Source organism: Belonocnema kinseyi, chromosome 5 (assembly GCF_010883055.1).
Source record: "Belonocnema kinseyi isolate 2016_QV_RU_SX_M_011 chromosome 5, B_treatae_v1, whole genome shotgun sequence".
In the NCBI taxonomy this organism is placed as follows: Eukaryota; Metazoa; Arthropoda; class Insecta; order Hymenoptera; family Cynipidae; genus Belonocnema; species Belonocnema kinseyi.
In genome coordinates this window covers 141,438,852-141,457,750 of record NC_046661.1, presented here as the reverse complement: position 1 = coordinate 141,457,750, position 18,899 = coordinate 141,438,852, and the positions used below count along the sequence as shown (strand labels likewise).

At 23.6% G+C, this 18,899-nt stretch overlaps 2 protein-coding genes across 2 annotated transcripts in view; one reads left to right on the top strand and one right to left on the bottom strand.

Annotated features, from left to right (window-relative positions):
• Positions 1–15,056, top strand: part of LOC117173317 (polycomb protein Scm) — a 44,721-nt gene extending 29,665 nt beyond the window's left edge. Inside the window, exons 7-8 of the mRNA XM_033361808.1 lie at positions 7,917–8,071; positions 13,730–15,056. Coding sequence (XP_033217699.1) covers positions 7,917–8,071; positions 13,730–13,864 — 290 coding nt within the window. The 3' untranslated portion in view covers positions 13,865–15,056. The remainder of the gene's footprint in view (positions 1–7,916; positions 8,072–13,729) is intronic.
• Positions 15,057–17,875: 2,819 nt separating this feature from the next.
• LOC117173929 overlaps positions 17,876–18,899 on the bottom strand; it is an 11,815-nt gene continuing 10,791 nt past the window's right edge. Inside the window, exon 3 of the mRNA XM_033362577.1 lies at positions 17,876–17,992. Coding sequence (XP_033218468.1) covers positions 17,876–17,992 — 117 coding nt within the window. The remainder of the gene's footprint in view (positions 17,993–18,899) is intronic.

Genomic DNA, 18,899 nt, shown 5'->3' with positions numbered 1-18,899 from the left:
AGGAAATCGGTTCCTGGTAAGAAAGTGATTGAATGAGCAAGCAGCAGGCTTCGGAATCAACAGAATATTGACACATTTTTAGACTTTTTTTGTAGAATGACATTATTTTTGTTACAAAACAGTTGAATACTCAACGAAAAGATATTTATTTTTAACAAAATAGTTGAATTTTCAATAAAAAAAGGTTTTTTCAGAAAAGACAAATTTTTGACCAAATAGTTGAATTTTCAATCAAGAAGAATAATTTTTTACTAGACAAACATTTTTGACAAGATACATACCTTTTAAACTAAATAGTTGATTTTTTAAGAATATGAATTTTCAACAAAATAGTTTAATATTTGACACCTGCTAAGCAGCCGAGGAAATCGGATCCTGGTAAGAAAATAATCAAATGAGCAAGTGGCAGGCCTCGGAATTAACAGACTATTGACACTATTTTGCACTTTTTTTTAAGAATGACTCTAGTTTTGTTACAAAACAGTTGAATACTCAACTAAAAGAGATTTATTTTTAATCAAATAGTTAAATTTTCAATAATAAGGATTTTTTTCAGAAATAAAGTTATTTTTCAACGAAGCAGTTCAATTTTCAGTTTGTTAAATTTTTACACTCAGAAAGCTCAGTATTTAACTAAAAATGCACCAGATGAATTTATATTTAAGAGAGTTAATTTTCAATATAAGAAAACGTTTTTTTCTACAAAAAAGATTATTTTTATAGCAAATAGTTGTATTTTATACCGAATTGTTGAATTTGTAGTCAAAAAGAAAAAGAATTTTCTATAAAACAGTTAAATTTTCAACTAAAGAATATGAATTTCCAACAAAAAAGTTATTTTTCAATCAATCAGTTAAGATCTCAACAAAATAATTCAATTTTCAGTTTAAAAAATTATTTTTACAAAAAAAACGAATTTTCAACGAATTACATACATTTTTAAAATAAATAGTTGACTTTTTCATTTACAACCAATTTTATCAAGTTTCAACTAGATAGATGTACTTTGAAACTTAAAAATAGTAACATTTAATCAAAAATTGAGTAGTTAAATTTTCATTTAAGATAATTTTTCATTTTAAAAAAAAAAAAAAAATTTTCCGCAAAGAATTTTTAACCTAAGAATATGAATTTTTAACAAACTAGTTTAATTTTTGACAACTGCCAAGCAGCCGAGGAAATCGGTTCCTGGTAAAAAAATAATTAAATGAGCAAGTGGCAGGCCTCGGAATTAACAGACTATTGACACTATTTTGCACTTTTTTTTTAAGAATGACTCTAGTTTTGTTACAATACAGTTGAATACTCAAAGAAAAGAGATTTATTTTTAACCAAATAGTTAAATTTTCAATAATAAGGATTTTTTTTCAGAAATAAAGTTATTTTCCATTCACAACCAATTTTATAAACTTTCAAGTAGATAGTAACAAAATAGTTTAATTTTTTACACCTGCCAAACAGCCGAGGAAATCGGTTCCTAGCTGGCCTCGGCTGGCCTCGGAATCAGCAGACTATTGACACTATTTTACACCTTTTTTTTTTTTTAAAGAATGACACTATTTTTGCTACAAAACCGTTGAATACTCAACTAATAGAGATTTATTTTTAACTTAAAAATATCAACATTTCTCGAAAAATTGAGTACTTAAATTGTCATTAAAGACAATTTTCTATTCAAAAAAGAATTTTCCACAAAGAATTTTCAATCCAAGAGTTTGAATTTTCAACAAAATAATTTAATTTTTGACCGAAAAACAAATTTTCAACTAAAATGATGTATCTTCAACCAAAAAACAAATTAAATTTAAAGAAAAATGTTGAATTTCAACCAAGGGGTTGAATTTTTATAACTAAAAAGATTATATATATAATATTATTTATAAATTTTTTAATTTAACCAACAAAAATAAATTTTAACCAAAATAATTGAATCCGTTGCTAAAACGTTAACTTTCAACAAAACAGTTGCTTTTTTAATTTAAAAAAAAATATTTATCCACCAAAAAAAAGACCAACTTTTAATAAAATGCTCAAATTTTCGAGCGAAAATTGCGATTTTTTTTACAAAACAGTTAAATTTTTAATAGAAAGCTCATTTTCAACCGAAACAGATTAATTTTAATCGAGAAAGTCGCTTTTTTGACCAAAAAATTTTTAGTTTCCAAAAAAAAGGATGAATTTTCATCAACAAAAATTTGTTAGTCAAAAAAGAAGAAAAAAATTGCACACGATTGCTTCAAATTCCGAGACCAAAAAAAGAATAGAATTCAATTTTGAACCAAATAATTAGATTTTTAGTCAATAAAGACGAATTTTCTACGAAATAATGAAATTTTCAAAACAAAAACATGAATTTTCTATAAAATATTTGAATTTTCAACGAAAAAGTCATAGTTGATTTTATAAACAAAAAGACAAATTTTTCAGAAGAAAGTGGAATTTTCAACAACAATTTTCAACTAAAAATTTAATTTATTTCATTTTTGATTGAAAGTTTAACTATTTTGTTAAAAATTTTATTTTTTGGTAAAACTATAATCTTTTTAGTTGAAGATTCTTCTTTTTTGTTTGAAAATTAACATTTTAAACTGAAAATTTAACTATTTTATATAAAAATTAATTTTTAGAACTTTTTCTGTTGTTGAAAATTAATCTTCAGGCTTGGAAATTCATCTTTTTGTTTGAAAATAATTAATTTTTTTAACTGAAAAGTAAAATATTATATTTTTGATTCTAAATTTATCTTTTTTAGTTGAAAGTTCAACTTTTTCGTTGAAAATTTTTTTGTTTAAAAAAAATTAATTTTGTTAACTTACAAGTTGAATATTTTATTTTTGATTCTAAATCTATATTTTTTAGTTGAAAATTCAACCATTTGGTAAAAAATTTGTCTTTTTTTTAGTAGAAACATAATATTTTTGGTTAAAAATTAAACTGCTTAGTTGCAAGATAAACTTTTTCCTTAAAAATTCATGTCATTGATTGAAGATTCAACTTTTTTGTTGAAAATTCGTTCTTTTTTTTTTTTTTTGTTAAAAAATTAATTTTTTGAGCTGAAAATATAATCATTCCATTTTTAGTTACAAATTGATCATTTTTAATTGCAAATTCGTCTTTTTCGATAGAAAATTCTTTTCTCTGTTAAAAATTCATTTTTTTGGTTGAAAATTTAACTTTTTGTTTTAAGTTTTTTTTTTTTAATTAATTTTTTAGCTGAAACTTTAACTATTAAAATTTCATATTTTTGTTTAAAAAATTGTAATTGCTTTGTTAGGAATAATCTAATTTGTAAAAAAAATTTAACAATTTGATTGACAATGAACTTCTTTGTTGAAAATTCATGTAAATTGTTGAAAATTCGTCTTTCTTAATAGAAAATATATCTTCTAGGTTGAAAGTTCATCTTTTTTTATTGTAAATTTATCTTTTTTGGTAAAAACATAACATTATTGGTTACAAATTCAACTGCTTGTTTGCAATTGTAACTTACTTTCTCAAAAATTCGTTTTATTGGTAGAAAATTGATCTTTTTTGTTGAAAAACAGTTTTTTTTTGTTGTTAAAAATTTATTTTTCGGCTGAAAATTCAACTACTTGATTGAAAATTCATCTTCCTCAATAGAAAAGTAATCCTCACGGTTAAATATTAATGTTTTCGATCAAAAACTTTAATCATGTGTTTAAAACAATTCTGATTTGTTGAAAAATTAACAGATTAATTCACTTTCTTAAAAATTCATTTTATTGGTAGAAAATTTATCTTTTTTGTTGAAAAATAGTTTGTTTTTTTTTTTTGTTGAAAATTAATTTTAATATTAATGTTTTTGGTTAAAAAATGTAATTGTGTGGTTAAAAAAAATCTAAGTTGTAGAAAATTTAACAATTTGATTGACAATTAACTTTTTTGTTGGAAATTCATGTATATTGTTGAAAATTCGTCTTTTTTATTAGAAAATATATATATTCTTGGTTGAAAGCTCATCTTTTTTATTGTGAATTTATCTTTTTTAGTTAAAAGTTCAACTATTTTGTTAAAAATGTGTTTTTTTTTTTTGCTAGGAATATAACATTATTGATTAAAAATTTAACTTTTAAACAAAAAATTTTTTTTAATTAATTTTTTACCTAAAAATTCAACCATTCCATTTTTTGTTTAAAATTTATCGATTTTCGTTGAAAACTTGTCTTTTCTGATAGAAAATTATTTTTCTCAGTTAAAAATCCATGTTTCTGGTTTAAAAAATTGTAATTGGTTGGTTAAGAATAATCTAATTAGTAGAAAATTTAACAATTTGATTGACAATTAACTTTTTTGTTGAAAATTCGTCTTTTTTATTAGAAAATATATTTTCTAGGTTGAAATTTAATCTTTTTTTATTGTAAGTTTATCTTTTATAGATGAAATTTCAACTATTTTGTTTAAAATTTTTTGTTTTTTTGCTAGAAAGATAACATTGTTGTTAAAACATTCAACTGCTTGGTTGCAAATTTAACTTACTTCTTTAAAAATTCATTTTATTGGTTGAAAATTTTATTTAAAAAAAAAAGTTAATTTCTTAGATGAAAATTCGTCTTTTTCGATAGAAAATTAATTTTCTCAGTTAAAAATCCATGTTTTTGGTTTAAAAAATTGTAATTGCTTGGTTAAGAATAATCTAATTTGTAGAAAATTTACCATTTTTATTTGACAATTAACTTTTTTGTTGAAAATTCATGTATATTGTTGAAATTTCGTCTTTTTTATTAGAAAATATATTTTCTAGCTTGAAATTTAAACTATTTTGTTTAAAATTTTTTTGTTTTTTTGCTAAAAAAGATAACATTGTTGTTAAAACATTCAACTGCTTGGTTGCAAATTTAACTTACTTCTTTAAAAATTCATTTTATTGGTTGAAAATTTTATTTGAAAAAAAAATTAATTTCTTAGATGAAAATTCGTCTTTTTCGATAGAAAATTAATTTTCTCAGTTAAAAAATCCATGTTTTTGGTTTAAAAATTGTAATTGCTTGGTTAAAAATAATCTAATTTGTAGAAAATTTACCATTTTTATTTGACAATTAACTTTTTTGTTGAAAATTCATGTATATTGTTGAAATTTCGTCTTTCTTATTAGAAAATATATATTTTTGGTTGAATGTTCATCTTTTTTTATTGTAAATTTATCTTTTTTAGTTCAAATTTTAACAAATTTGTTAAAAAGTCATACTTCTTGGTTGAAAATTCGGCTTTTTTGTTGAAAATTTAACTACATCATAGAAACTTTACTTATTGTTTAAATTTAATACTTTAGTTTTATAAATAGAACTGAAAATTCTTTCTGGATGAAAATTCCGCTATTTAAAAAAAAAATCGAATTGAAAATTCATCTGTTTTTAGCAAAATTTCATTTTTTTAAATTTTTTTAAAATTAAATTAAATTAATTAAATTAATTAATTAAATTTTTTTTAATAAAAATTCTTCTGTTTTAGTACAAATTTCATATATTTGTTTAAAAATTTAACTATTTCATATAGAGCTCAACTATTTTGTTAAAAATTCATCCTTTTCGGTTGAAAAAATTTTTTTCGTTGAAATTTATTTTTGGTTAAAAAATTCATATTTTGATGTTGAAAAGTCAAATGGAATCTTTTTTTAATGGAAATTCAATTTTTTGTTATAAATCTTTTTTATGCAAAGTCACCTATTTTAAGAGAAACTTCATTTTTTTTTTTTTGATTAAAATGAAGCTGCTTGGTAGAGAATTCAAAAATTTTGTTAAATTCATCATTTTTGGTAGAAAAAAAATTCGTCTTTTTGGATTAAAATTTCAATTTTTTCGTTAAAAATTATTTATTGTTAAAAAATTCATATTTTGATTGTAAAATTTCAACTGACATTCTTTTTAACAAAAAATTAAGCCATTTATGTTTTAAATTATCTTTTTGATTTGAAAATTCATTTGTTTTAGTAGAAATTTAATTTTTTTATGAAAATGCCACTTTTTGTTTAAACATTATTTTTCTTTGCTTGAGTATTCAATTTTTTAAAAAGATTTTCTTGAATCACTTTGTTGAGAAATCATTTTTTTAAAGATTTATATTTTTGGTAGAAAATTTATCTTTTTGGTTGAAAAACTATTTTGTTGGAAATTAATTTTTTAAATTAAAAATTCAACAACTTGAGTAAAAATTATAATACCTTGTCAACAATTATTTTTTTGATTTAAGACATATATTTAGTTGAAAATTTAACTGTTTGGTTAAAAAGCCTTTTTTTCTTAAAAATTAACTTTTCAACTAAAAATTATCATTTTTTGTAGAAAAAATAATTCTTTTTGGATTAAAAATTCAATTTTTTTCGTTGAAACTTATTTCTTGTTTAAAAATGCATTTTTTGATCGTGAAATGTGAACTGAAATTCTTTTTAACCAAAAATTCAACTATTTATTTTTTTAATTTATATTTTTTATTTGCAAATTTTATTTTTGTTTTAGTATAAATTTCATCTTTTTTTAATGAAAATGCCACTTTTTGTTTCAAAATAATTTTTCTTTGCTTGAATGTTCAATTTTTTAAAAAAGATTTTCTTGAATCACTTTGTTGAGAAATAATTTTTTTTTTTAATTTATATTTTTAGTAGAAAATTCATCTCTGGTTGAAAAACTAAATATTTTGTTACAAACTAATTTTTTTAATTGAAAATTTAACTGTTTGGTGAAAAAGCCTCTTTTTTTTGTTTAAACTTATTTCTTGTTTAAGAATTCATATTTTGATCGTGAAATGTCAACTGAAATTCTTTTTAACAAAAAATGCAACTATTTATTTTTTAAATTATCTTTTTGATTTGAAAATTCTTTTGTTTTAGGAGAATTTTTTTTTAAATGAAAATTCCTCTTTTTGTTTTAAAATTATTCTTATTATCTTGAGTATTCAATTTTGTAAAAAGATTTTCTTCAATTAATTTTTTTAAGAAATCATTTTTTTAAGATTTATATTTTTAACAGAAAATTCATTTCTTTGGTTGAAAAACTATTTTGTTGAAAATTAATTTTTTAGCTGAAAATTTAACCATTTCATTTTTGGTTAAAAATTGATCGTTTTTAGTGGAAAATTCAACGACTTGGTTGAAAATTCGTCTTTTTCGATAGAAAATTAATCTTTCCGATTAAAAATTAATGTTTTTGGATAAAAATTTTAATCGTGTTTTAATTTTAATTATTGTTAAAAAATCAACTGCTTGGTTGCAAGTTTAACTTACTTTCTTAAAAATTCAATTTATTGGTAGAAAATTTATCTTTTTTGTTGAAAGATTGTTTTTTTTTTTGTTTGAAAATTATTTTTTGTTTTTGTTGAAAGTTATTTTTTCAGCTGAAAATTTAACCACTCCATTTTTGGTCGAAAAAATTATCTTTTTAAGTTCAAATTCTACAACTGAGTTGAAGATTTGCCTTTTTTTCGATAGAAAATTCTTCCTCTCGGTTCAAAATTTATGCTTTTGGTAAATTTTATTGTTAAAAATAATTTAATTTGTAGAAAATTTAATAATTTGATTGACAGTTAACTTGTTTGTTTAAAATTCGTCTTTCTTGGAAGAAAAAAAAATCTTTTTTGATCTTTTTTTGATTATAAAAAATTAATTTGTTTAAATTGTAAATGTAACTATTCCATTTTGGGTAGAATTTTTTTTCAAAATGTAAGTACTTTGTTGAAAAATCCATGTATTTTGTTTAAAAAACGTTTATTTCGACAGAAAATTAATTTTGTTGGTTCCAAATTGAACACTTTTATTAAAGATTCATTAATTTCGTTAAAAATGCACCGATTTCGTTAAAAAGTAATTATTTTCAGTTGAAAATAGGCGAGTTTTAAATAATTTTGGATAATTTTCTAACAATAGATCATGATTTTTTTTTTTCTTTTCTGTGTTTTTATTTAAGAGCTTGAAGCCGCTACGTCAACAACTCAGTCCGAAACCCCGGTTGCTAGATTTTCTTCCACGGAACCTTCTGAGTGGACAATTGAAGATGTCATACAATATATTGCGGTTACAGATCCAGCTCTTGGACAACACGCTGATCTCTTTAGGAAACATGTAAGTTTTATTATTAACTATTTCATTTTGTTTTCAGCTGAGATTTAAAAAATTGAACAATATTTCTTGCTAGTTTGTAAAATCAGGCTGGATACCCAAAATCCCCCCCCCCCCCAAAAAAAAAACAGAAAATAACCGGGAATTTAATTTTTGAAAACTGAAATTAACCTTTTTGTCACAGCAAAATTCAGGTTTTTATGATTTTATTAATTTTAGTCAATTTAGAGAAGTGATATTAATTTAATTTAATTTTTTTCCTGAAGATTCATCTCTTTTTGAAAATATTATTTTAACTAAAAATTTAACTGTTCCAGTAGAAAATTTTACTATTTTACTGAAGATTCGTTTATTATTATTATTTTTTTTTTTTTATTATTAAGAATTAGATTCCTAACGGAAAATTCGACTTTTATATTTTTGGTTTAAAGTTTTTTTTTGTATGAAAATTCAACTATTTGTTTAAAAAATTATTTACTTTCTGGAAAATTGCTTGTTTTTTTTTTTTCTAAAAAATTCGTCAGTTTGGTTCGAAAATTAATTTTTCCAACTGGAAATTTAATTATTACATTTTTGGTTGAAAATTGATATTTTTTAACTGAAAAATCAACTATTTCATTGTGAATTCACGTATTTTGTTAAAAAATGTATTTTTGTTGTTAAAAATAATCTTTTTCTTTGAAATTTAATCACCTTGTTTAAAAATTCATCGTTTAGGCTGGAAATAAAGTCACTTGGTTAGAAGATAAAAACTTTTGTAAAAATTAATTTTTTTTTTTGTTAATTCATTTGGTCTAAAATAATTTTTTTGCCGAAAATTTGTTTCTTTTTTGGTAGAAGTTTTTTTTTTATCTAGAAATGTAACTATTATTCAAGTTGAATATTCCATAACTTTAGGTAAAATCTCATCTGTTTGCTTGACCATTTATGTTTTGACTAAAAATTAGATTATTTAATTTTTGGGTTGAAAAATTATCTCTTTGAATTAAAAATTCATCTTTTTTGTTGAACATTGATTTTTTAATGTTTAAAACTTAATTATTTTAGTTTTGGTTGACAATTTATCTTTTTTCAGTAAAAATTAATTTTATTATTGAAAATTCAAATATTTCAGTTCAAGATTGATTGTTTTGATTGAAAACTTATTTTTTTGGTTAAAAATTAAACTACTTAATTGAGTTTTTAAAAAATTTGTTTAAAATTCCTGTATTTTTTTGAAAAATTATATTTTTTAGTACAAAACTAATCTTTTTGGTCTTTCGTTAAAAATTCATGTTTTATTTATAAATTGTATTTTCTAATAGAAAATTAATTTTTTTCTTCGGAAATTAATCGTATTGTTTAAAAATTCATTAATTTTATTTGAAAATGCATTTATTTTGCAATTTTTTGCTGTGTTGTGTTAAATGATGTTTAAAATAAACGTCATGAATTAAAATAAATTTTTTTTGTTAAGCGACAAATATAAATATGTTACTTTTATCGTACCGGGTAAATTAATTAATTAATAATTATGATAATTATTTTTAATAATTATAAAAATTAGTTAATAGACGATTTGCGCAAAAGAAAAAAAAATAGAAAATCTAACATGATTGATTCAAACCTGATTGGCTTTTCATTACTTGAAGTTGTTTTCTATCTTAAATAGGAAAATTATCAAATTAAAATATTATATGTCCTTTATTTTAGTTTTTTTTTACCGAAAATTAGCATTTTTAAACAAAAATCATCATCAAGATTCACAATTTTCAATAATTTCATGTCATTTGCATTTCCCACCGGAAATGGGGTATTTTTAATAAAAAATTCTTAGATTTCAAAGATTAAAAATATTTCATCAATCAACATTTTTCCCTTTTCTTAGCGTTTTATACCAGAAATTGGTGCTTTTATTACAAAATTATTTGATTTTTATTGCGATAACAATTTTTTTGGAAAAATTTTGGATTATGCTCGAGTTTTTCACCGAAAATTGGTATCGATTTCAAAAAAGGTTTACACTTTTGAAACAATTTTAGGTTATGTTAACATTTTTTCCGAAGTAAAATGCAAAACTTTAGGTTTAAAGGAGGATTTACAATTCTAAACAATTTTTCGTCCGAAATTATTGGTATTTTGAATCAAAAAAAAAAAATATGTTGAATTGAAAAGAATATTTATTATTTTTAAACTAATATAGGTTATGTTATTCGGATTTAGTTAGTTGGCATCGTTCGTAGCGCCTCTTGCGAAAAAGTGTTGAAATACCAGTTTTCCAAATGGTAATATTTCTAATTAAAAAAATTAAAAATTGTACACTTTTAAATTAAATTTCAAAAATTAGACAATCTTATTAGAAAAGTTTGGAAATTGTATCATTTCTAATTTAAAGTTTATAAAATGGGACAATTTTATTTTAAATATAAGAATCACGAATTTCAATGATTTGAGATGATAAGAAAATTTCGAAAATTGGACAAGTTCAAAACGTTAAAAATGAAATATTTTCCAAATACTATTTCGAAAATTCGTTCATTATAATTCAAAGGAATTAAAACTGTATTATTTCTAATTAAAAGCGTTCCATTATTGTAAAATTTAAGATTCTAGTTTTTTTTAATGGACAATTTTATTAGAAAGTGTTTGAAATTGTATCATTTCTAATTCAAAGCGTTTAAAATTTAAAAAAAAAACGTTAAAAATTAAATGTTTTCAGATTAGAATATTGAACATTTGCAACAACTTTCTTCTGAAGATTATCCTTTTAGTTATAAATTTTATTATTTGGTGGAAAATTTCATAATTTTATTTAAAAGACATCAGTTTTGTTTATAAATTGTTTGCAATTCTTATTTTGGCGTTAAAAAGTGAACTGGAATCTTCTTTGGATGAAAATTGGTTGAAAATTCGACTGTTTAAATATAAAATTTGGGTGTTGAAAAAAGAACTAAAATATTTTCTGGATGAAAATTCAATTATCTTTTTAAAATTCGTTTTTGTTTTTATTTAATTAAAAATGCGTCTATTTGAAGAAAAATTTCATCTTTTTTTGGATAAAAATACAACCATTTGGTTGGAAATTAAACTGTTTTGTTAAAAAGTTCTACTTTTTGGTTGAAAATTTAACAATTTCTTCAAAAATTTAATTATTTCATCCAAAATTTACTTTTTGTCAAAAATTTATATTTTTGTGTTGAGAAATGAACTGTACAAAATATAATATATTTTTTTTATAAAAATGCAACTATTTGGTAGAGAATTCAACTATTTTATTGAAGATTCATCCGTTTTGGATGAAAAAATTCCTCTTTTTGGATTGAAAATTGAATTTTTTTTATAGAAACTTATTTTTGGTTTTAAAAATGCAACTTTTGATATTGTAAAATCAACTGGAATCTTTTTTTGATAAAAACTTAACTCTTTTTGTAATTAAAAAATTCTTTTGCTTTAAGAGAAATTTTATCTTTTTTTTTTTAATACTAATGCAAATATTTGGTAAAGAATTCAACAATTTTGTTAAAAAGTCATCCTTTTTGGGCTAAATATTCGTCTTTTTGGATTGAAAATTCAATTTTATTCGTCGAGAATTATTTCTTGTTTAAAAATTCATATTTTATTTTTTTTTTAAATGCAACTTTTCTTATCAAAAAATGTCACTTTTCCATTTTTGGAAGATTGATATTTTTTAGTTGAAAATTCGCCTTTTTTGGTGAAAATAATTATTTAGTTTCAAATTTCATTTTTGTTGGTTAAAAATGCATGTGTTTAATGAAAAATTAATTTTTTGCGGAAAAGTCATATTTTTTGTTTGAAAATTCAGTTTTTTTTTAAAAGAAAATTTGTCTTTTGGCTTGAAGGTTCAATAATTTAGATTAAACTTTCATTTATTTTTTGACTGAAAAATCTTTATTTGTCAGAAATTCGTGTTTTTTAAAATTCTTTTTGTATCTATGACACTTTTTCGTTGGGAATTTGTCTGTTTAGGTTAATTTTTTAAATTTTATGTTAAAAATTCCAGTATTTTGTTAAAAAGTCATCTTTTATAGTAGAAAAGACATTTTTTTGTTTGAAATAAATTTAAAAATTCTAAATTTGTATATGAAATAAAATTTTATTCCGTTTACAAAATATTCTATGTTAAAAGTATCACAGGATTAAAATGCATGGTATTTGAATATTAAAGATTTGAAATGAAAAATTAGTCAAGGAGAAATTAGAGAATTTTGAAAATGTTCTCGGTTTCGCATTTTTTCCGCAAGAGGCGCCACGAGCAATGCAAACTAACTACATCCGAATTCACGCGTCCAAGTTTTCCGGGATTTAAATCCAATAATTTTTGAATAAATAATGATTGGTTTTCAAAGAATCTTTATAAAGTGTTGAAACATTTGAGGTTAAGATTGCATTTTCACCGAAAATAGGTATAGTTTTCAAAAAAGTTCAGTTTTAGGCAATGTTAACATTTTCACCGAACTTTTTTTCTGATGCAAGGAATTTTGTGATTATCATAATTTTTAATATTATCATTCACAGTCATTAAATTCACCATTTTTGGTTATGTTCGCGTTTTATATCGTGTTTTTCGTCGGAAATCGGTATAGATTTCAAAGAAGTTTTACAATTTTTATATAATTTTGGAATTTTCTGGTGTTTTACACCGGAAACTAGTACATTTAATAAAAACTTATTGAGCTTAAAAAAATATTTAAAAAATTGTGAACCATTTCAGGTTATGCCCGCGTTTATTATCAGAAATTGGTATGGGTAGTTTTTAAATTTTGAAAGAATTTTAAGGTAAATTATTGTTAGTCTAAAATTGTTATTTTTTAACATAAATTCTACAGTTCGATGAAAAAAAAAAATTATATTTTAACACTGAAGATTAGACATCAACTTTCATCGATAATTAAAAATATTGTCCTTGTTTTTATTTTCTATATTTTAAAATTTAAGAAATTTAAATGAGGTTAAAATGAAATTAAAAATCTTATTTGACGTCCAATAATCAAGTTAATGTGAAGAATTCCTGAAAGTAAAACCAAGAATCTAACAACCAAATTTGGACATCCTCTATAAAATGTTCCTATTGCAATCTAAAAAAAAAACTTTTTTCTCCTAAAAAAGATAAGAAATTCCCCTCCCTCCGGAAAAAAAAATAATAAAAAAGAAGAAAAAAAATGAGAATACATATTTTAATTAAAAAATTGTAGAGAAAAAAATCGCGCGTGTGTTTTCTAGTTGTATAAAATTGGTTTTTCTTATAAAATTCTTGTATTTATTAATTTTGGTTCATTGCGCTGTGATTTTTAACATAAAAATAAAAATTTCCCTTTTTTACAAACAAAATTCCCCTATTTATCCTACAGTTAAACTGCTGAACCACGCGTTCCCCGTTATTTGAGACGACCAGCTATTTGCTGAAATATCGTGCATGCGCAGTGAAGGTTATTTTTTCACGCATGCGCCAATTTTAGCCAATAGCTAAATCGCCATGAACAATACAAAATTATAGAAAACGTGCGTCTCTACGATTTTAAAACGACGGTCAACATCTGGTCCGAGTTTAATATGTCCAGGCTCATTTTATTTTATGCGCTATGCCTGAAAGTTTGCTATTTCCGACACTGTTTTTAAGGTTTTCAATAAATCATTTTAAAACTCGTAATTTTCTTTTAACAGGAAATAGACGGAAAAGCGCTGTTGCTCCTAAATTCCGATATGATGATGAAGTACATGGGTCTGAAGTTGGGCCCAGCCCTTAAGATCTGCAATCTCGTGAATCGTATCAAGGGAAGGAGACATCTGGTGCTGTGACCCCCTTAAAATAATATCAGTCTCAACAAATCTGAAGCCTGCTGTAAAAAACGCAGATATTTTAGAACCTGACGCATTTCGCTTTCTGCTTCTTCGGTGTAAAACCCCCCATCTCTTTTTGCCTGTCGAGCAACGAAGAAAAGTATACGAAAGTTCAAAAAAGGAGGGTTCAAAAAACGCAGAAGAATCCAAAAAAAAAAATAATAATTAGAGAACAGAAATCTACAAATAAGACGCCGCCGCCAGGGTTGTCTTCCATTCTTGAAAAGCTCGATAAATCTAATATCGAGATCCTTGCACTTTTCTTTACAAATCGTGATTTTTCTTATCCTCTATTTATGAGGATTCTTTAAAAAAAGATATTTATTGAAAGATGATTTATTATATTATTATCGCGCGGACGAGTATTACGTGATTCTAAATATAAATCTAGTTTTAGAATTAGACGTGATGCGGGGTTTTTCTTGGCTTTCTTGAAATAACTACCGGTTGATGAGGTAGAGATTTTTTTTATTGGATTATTATTATTTTTATTTTTTTTTTTTTTTTAAAGACGTTGAGAAGAAGGACCTCGTGGATTCGGAGGGACAACCTGGTCGCGGAGAAACGGTCGATGAAGAAAGGTTTTCCGTACTGTGAGACACACGACCTTTTGCATCAAATGTGTAAAGGACAATACGAAGGAATTTAATTTTTCTTAATTGTTTCTGTGAATATTGACCTTTTTATGTGTCTATCTCGCGCCAATTGGCGAGCAGATTTTCGCCTCTGAAGTGGCGAATTTCTTGATGCATTTGCATGAAAATTTATCCAAAGGCTTGTGATCTACGTCGAATCGACATCACGGAACCGATCATTTCAAACTATTTTTACACCTTCCAAAAAGTTTGTTTTCACTCGCTGAGGGCGCTCTTTTTGCCTCGATAATTTCCAAATTTATAAATTTATCAAGTCTTTTCTTTTTTTGATGAGAATTTTCGGTATCTTTTCATTTGGGATGAGATTCGTGATAAAAAGTCATTTTTTTGTCGAGTATGTGTCTTTGTTGTTGGTAGGTTCATGGCGAGTAAAATACGTGGGCATAGACTCAATAATAATGCAGATATGAACTCGATGGTCGACCGTTTCGCCATCTGGTGCCAAAAATCTAAACTGATGTAGAGTTAGAATTTTATTTTTATTTTTGCATAATTTTGTATTATTTTGCGGAGTGTAAAACAATTATTTATTACTAAAGCATACGTATTTATCCAAATAAAGCGTTTTAGATGGAAAAAATGGTCAAAACACTTTTATACACAAATTAAAATGCATCTTTAAAATTATGCCTTCTGATTCTAGTTCCGATTTTTGACACCAGATGAACTATCGAAGTTTAGTTTATTTAGGATGGTCTAAAGTTGTTCCGAGTCCACAAAAAAAATATGTTCCTTTTTGTTTTGAAAAAAATGATATTTGTAATACGAATCAAAAATTAATTTTTGAATTTCACTTCCATAAGTTTTGTTTTATAGGATCCCATAAGTGGAAAAGTTAATTTTGCGAGCTCTTGCCGCTAATTATAATTTTTTTGTCCCTTTTTTTTTTACTAAAAATTGTTTTTAATGCATAAAATATTAGATTCTATCTATAATTAGAGGTTTAAATAAATTGTTTAAACAATTTATGATTGTTTCTGGCAATTTTCTCCAAGATTAAAATTAGAAAAGCATGTTTTTTTTTCTAAATTTTGTAACTTGCTTCGAATTTTCAGTTAGACCGAGGCATTAATTAATTGTAGGTTATATTTTTTCCATAATTTATTATTTTTTTAAGTAATAGTTTCTTTGAATAAACCCAGAAATTTGCAGTTTTTTCTGCTGATTTTTGTCTTATTGTCCACTTTGTAATTAGAGTAAGCTAATGATAAATTAAGAATTAGAAAAAATAATTTTTTAAACAATTTATTATTATTTTTAATAATATTCTCTGTAAATAATGCTAAAAATTGCAGTTTTTTCTACAAATTTCTATTTTTATTTATTTTTCAATTAGAGCGAGCTAAGAATAAATTTAAAAGAAATATATATTTTTAAATAATTTTTTTTTTTGCAGTTTTTTCTCAAATTTTCTACTTATTGTACAATTTGAAATTAAAGTAAGTTAATAATAAATTTAGAATCAGACAAAGTAATTGTTTAAACAATTTATTATTAATTTAAATAATATTCTCTTTAAATAATACCAGAAAGTTGCGGTTTTTCTGCAAATTTCTACTTTTTGTTCATTTTTTTAATAGAGCGCCGTAAGAATAAATTTAAGTTAAAAAATATATTTTTTTGAACAATTTATTATTATTTTTAATAACATTCTTTTCCAATAATGCCATGAAGTTGCGTTTTTTCTGCAAATTTCTACTTTTTGTTCATTTTTCAAATAGAGCGAGGTAAGAATAAATTCAAATTACCAAATATAATTCTTTGAATAATTTATTATTATTTTTAATAATATGCTTTTTGAATAATTCTAGAAATTTGCAGTTTTTTTCGGAAATTTTTGATTTGAACTTTGAAATTAGAGTAAGTTAATGATAAATTAAGGGTTACAAAAATAATTTTGAAACAATTTATTATTAATGTGCAGAATTTTTTAATAATATTTTCTTTAAATAATGCCATAAATTTACAGTTTTTTTCTGAAATTTTTAATTTTTTGTCTACCCTTTACAATAAGTGAGCTAATACAAAATACAATTTAACAAATAAAAAGTATTATTGTTAATGATAGTTACTATTTTTTTGAAAATTTTCTCTTTGCTTTGGCATTTTAGTTATAAAAAAATAATAAAGAAACATCAAAGAAGATCATGTTTTAAACAATCTCTTTTTTGTGGATATTTTTTTAAAATAGAACCAAATATTTGAAATAATCCTTAAATTTTCAATATGAATCATATTGAATGTGACTTTTTCTGGAAGTTGTTTAAATTAATATTTTTTAAACATCTGCAAAATAAGTATTTTTCCTCGTTTCGAATATTATTAGAAAAAATGATTCTCATTTTTCTTTATTTATTATTTCTTCATAACTAAAAAGTACAATAAAAGCTGAAAATTTAAGAAAAAATTGCAAAAGTAAAAAAAACTGTTTTACACAATTATGTGTAAAAGAACGTTATTAAAAATAAATTGTTAAAAAAATTATTTTTGGTTGGATTATTACCTCTCTCTAATTGAAGAAAGGATACAAATTTCAGAATAATTAAACAATTTATTTAGACATCGATTAGAAACAATTTTTGATGAAAGAAACTCGATAGGGGGGAATTGAAATTAGTTATTTTTCTTTGATTTGCTCTCTTAATTAATGATTATCAACTGTAGGGAAGTTTTCCCTTACAGCTTAATATTGACAATTCTGAATAAAATTTAGCCTAAGTTTTGATAATCATATCTTAAGATAAAATTCTCAAAATAATAATAAAGAAGTTTGTGATTTTGAAAATTCGCGGGCAAAAGGGTACGTGCGATCGACAGTGCCCTCGGTGACTGATAACAACACTATTGGGTATCTTTCTCATTGAGCCAACTCCATTTAATATAGGAGAATATCGAAGCAATAATGTACCAATTCTACATTACATATTATAAAATTATAACTATTATATTTTTCAGATAAACAGCAATTGTGTAAGATAATCTAGAGATTTACTTTGCGTATTTGCTGATGTTTGTATTGTAAAAAGTAGTTGACGGGTGGAAAAAAGATTAGATAGTGCGGGCGGGAAAGTAAGAAATTAGGGTAAGTTGTAAAGAAGGTGAGGAGAATAATTTAGATTATTAAATTGCCCTTGTGGGAGAGTGGTGGGATGGGGTGGGGAGGGGAGAGAATGGGAGGGGGATCTCAGAAAAATTGTGTGCGATAAGAATCTAAGAGATCGCTCTTCATTCTTTTGACGAATTTTTGTTTTCTCTGGTAGATTTTTTTGATTTATGTGAGTTAACAACCAGAGACATTGTGCAAAATAATTAGCTATGGACACTTATGACAGTAAATACTGAATATGAAATATCTGGTATTAATATAATAATTGTGGAATTCCTTGCGCCTTTGAAGGATATCATGATCAAGTGACGCTGCGTATCCTGCCTGAAATAAAAGCCAGTGAGAAAATATCTAGAATAATCGGATATTGTTTTTATCCGCGATTCACTTGCAACTTCCAGATTTAAAAGTATAATTATTATAATAAATCCAAAAATGGCAATATTGTTTTGTTTTCTTTCTACATCCACTCTCTATTTATTGCAACTACAAAAAACGCATTTATAATATTGAATGGTACAATTTGAACATAGTATAACCAAAATTGTGCTATGTAAAAATTTTACATCAGTAATAAATACAGGTAGAAAAATTCATATTGCCAAAGATTTCACAGGTTTCACAAGGATTTGACAAAATTTTCAATAATTTTTCAAAGATTTAACCAAGATTTCATATATTTGACAAAGATTCCTATAATTTTTTTAAGATTTCAATAACTTCACAAATATTCGGAAATATTTTTAAAGAATTCACAAATATTTCACAAAGATTTATAAGATTTTAGGTAGATTTCAAAGATTTCACACAAAGACCTCTATTATTTTACAATGATTTCAGATAGATTTCAAAGTTTAAAACAAGATTTCAATGATTTCACAAAGATGATAAATATTTCGCAAAGATTTTAAAATTGTTGACAAATATTTCTAGAGAATTTATAAAGATTTTTCAAAGATTTCAATGATTTCACGAAGATTTTTATAGAATTCACAAAGAACTCAAAGATTTCTCTAAGATTTCAAATGTTTCACGAATATTTTTATAGAGTTCTCAAAGTTTTCAATGATTTGCCAAAAATTTAAAACATTTCAAATATATCACGAAGATTTTTATAGAATTCACAAAGATCTCAAAGATATCCCTCATATTTCAAATATTTCACGAAGGTTTTTATAGAATTCACAAAGATCTTACAAAAGCTTCACAAATATTTCACGAATATTTTTAT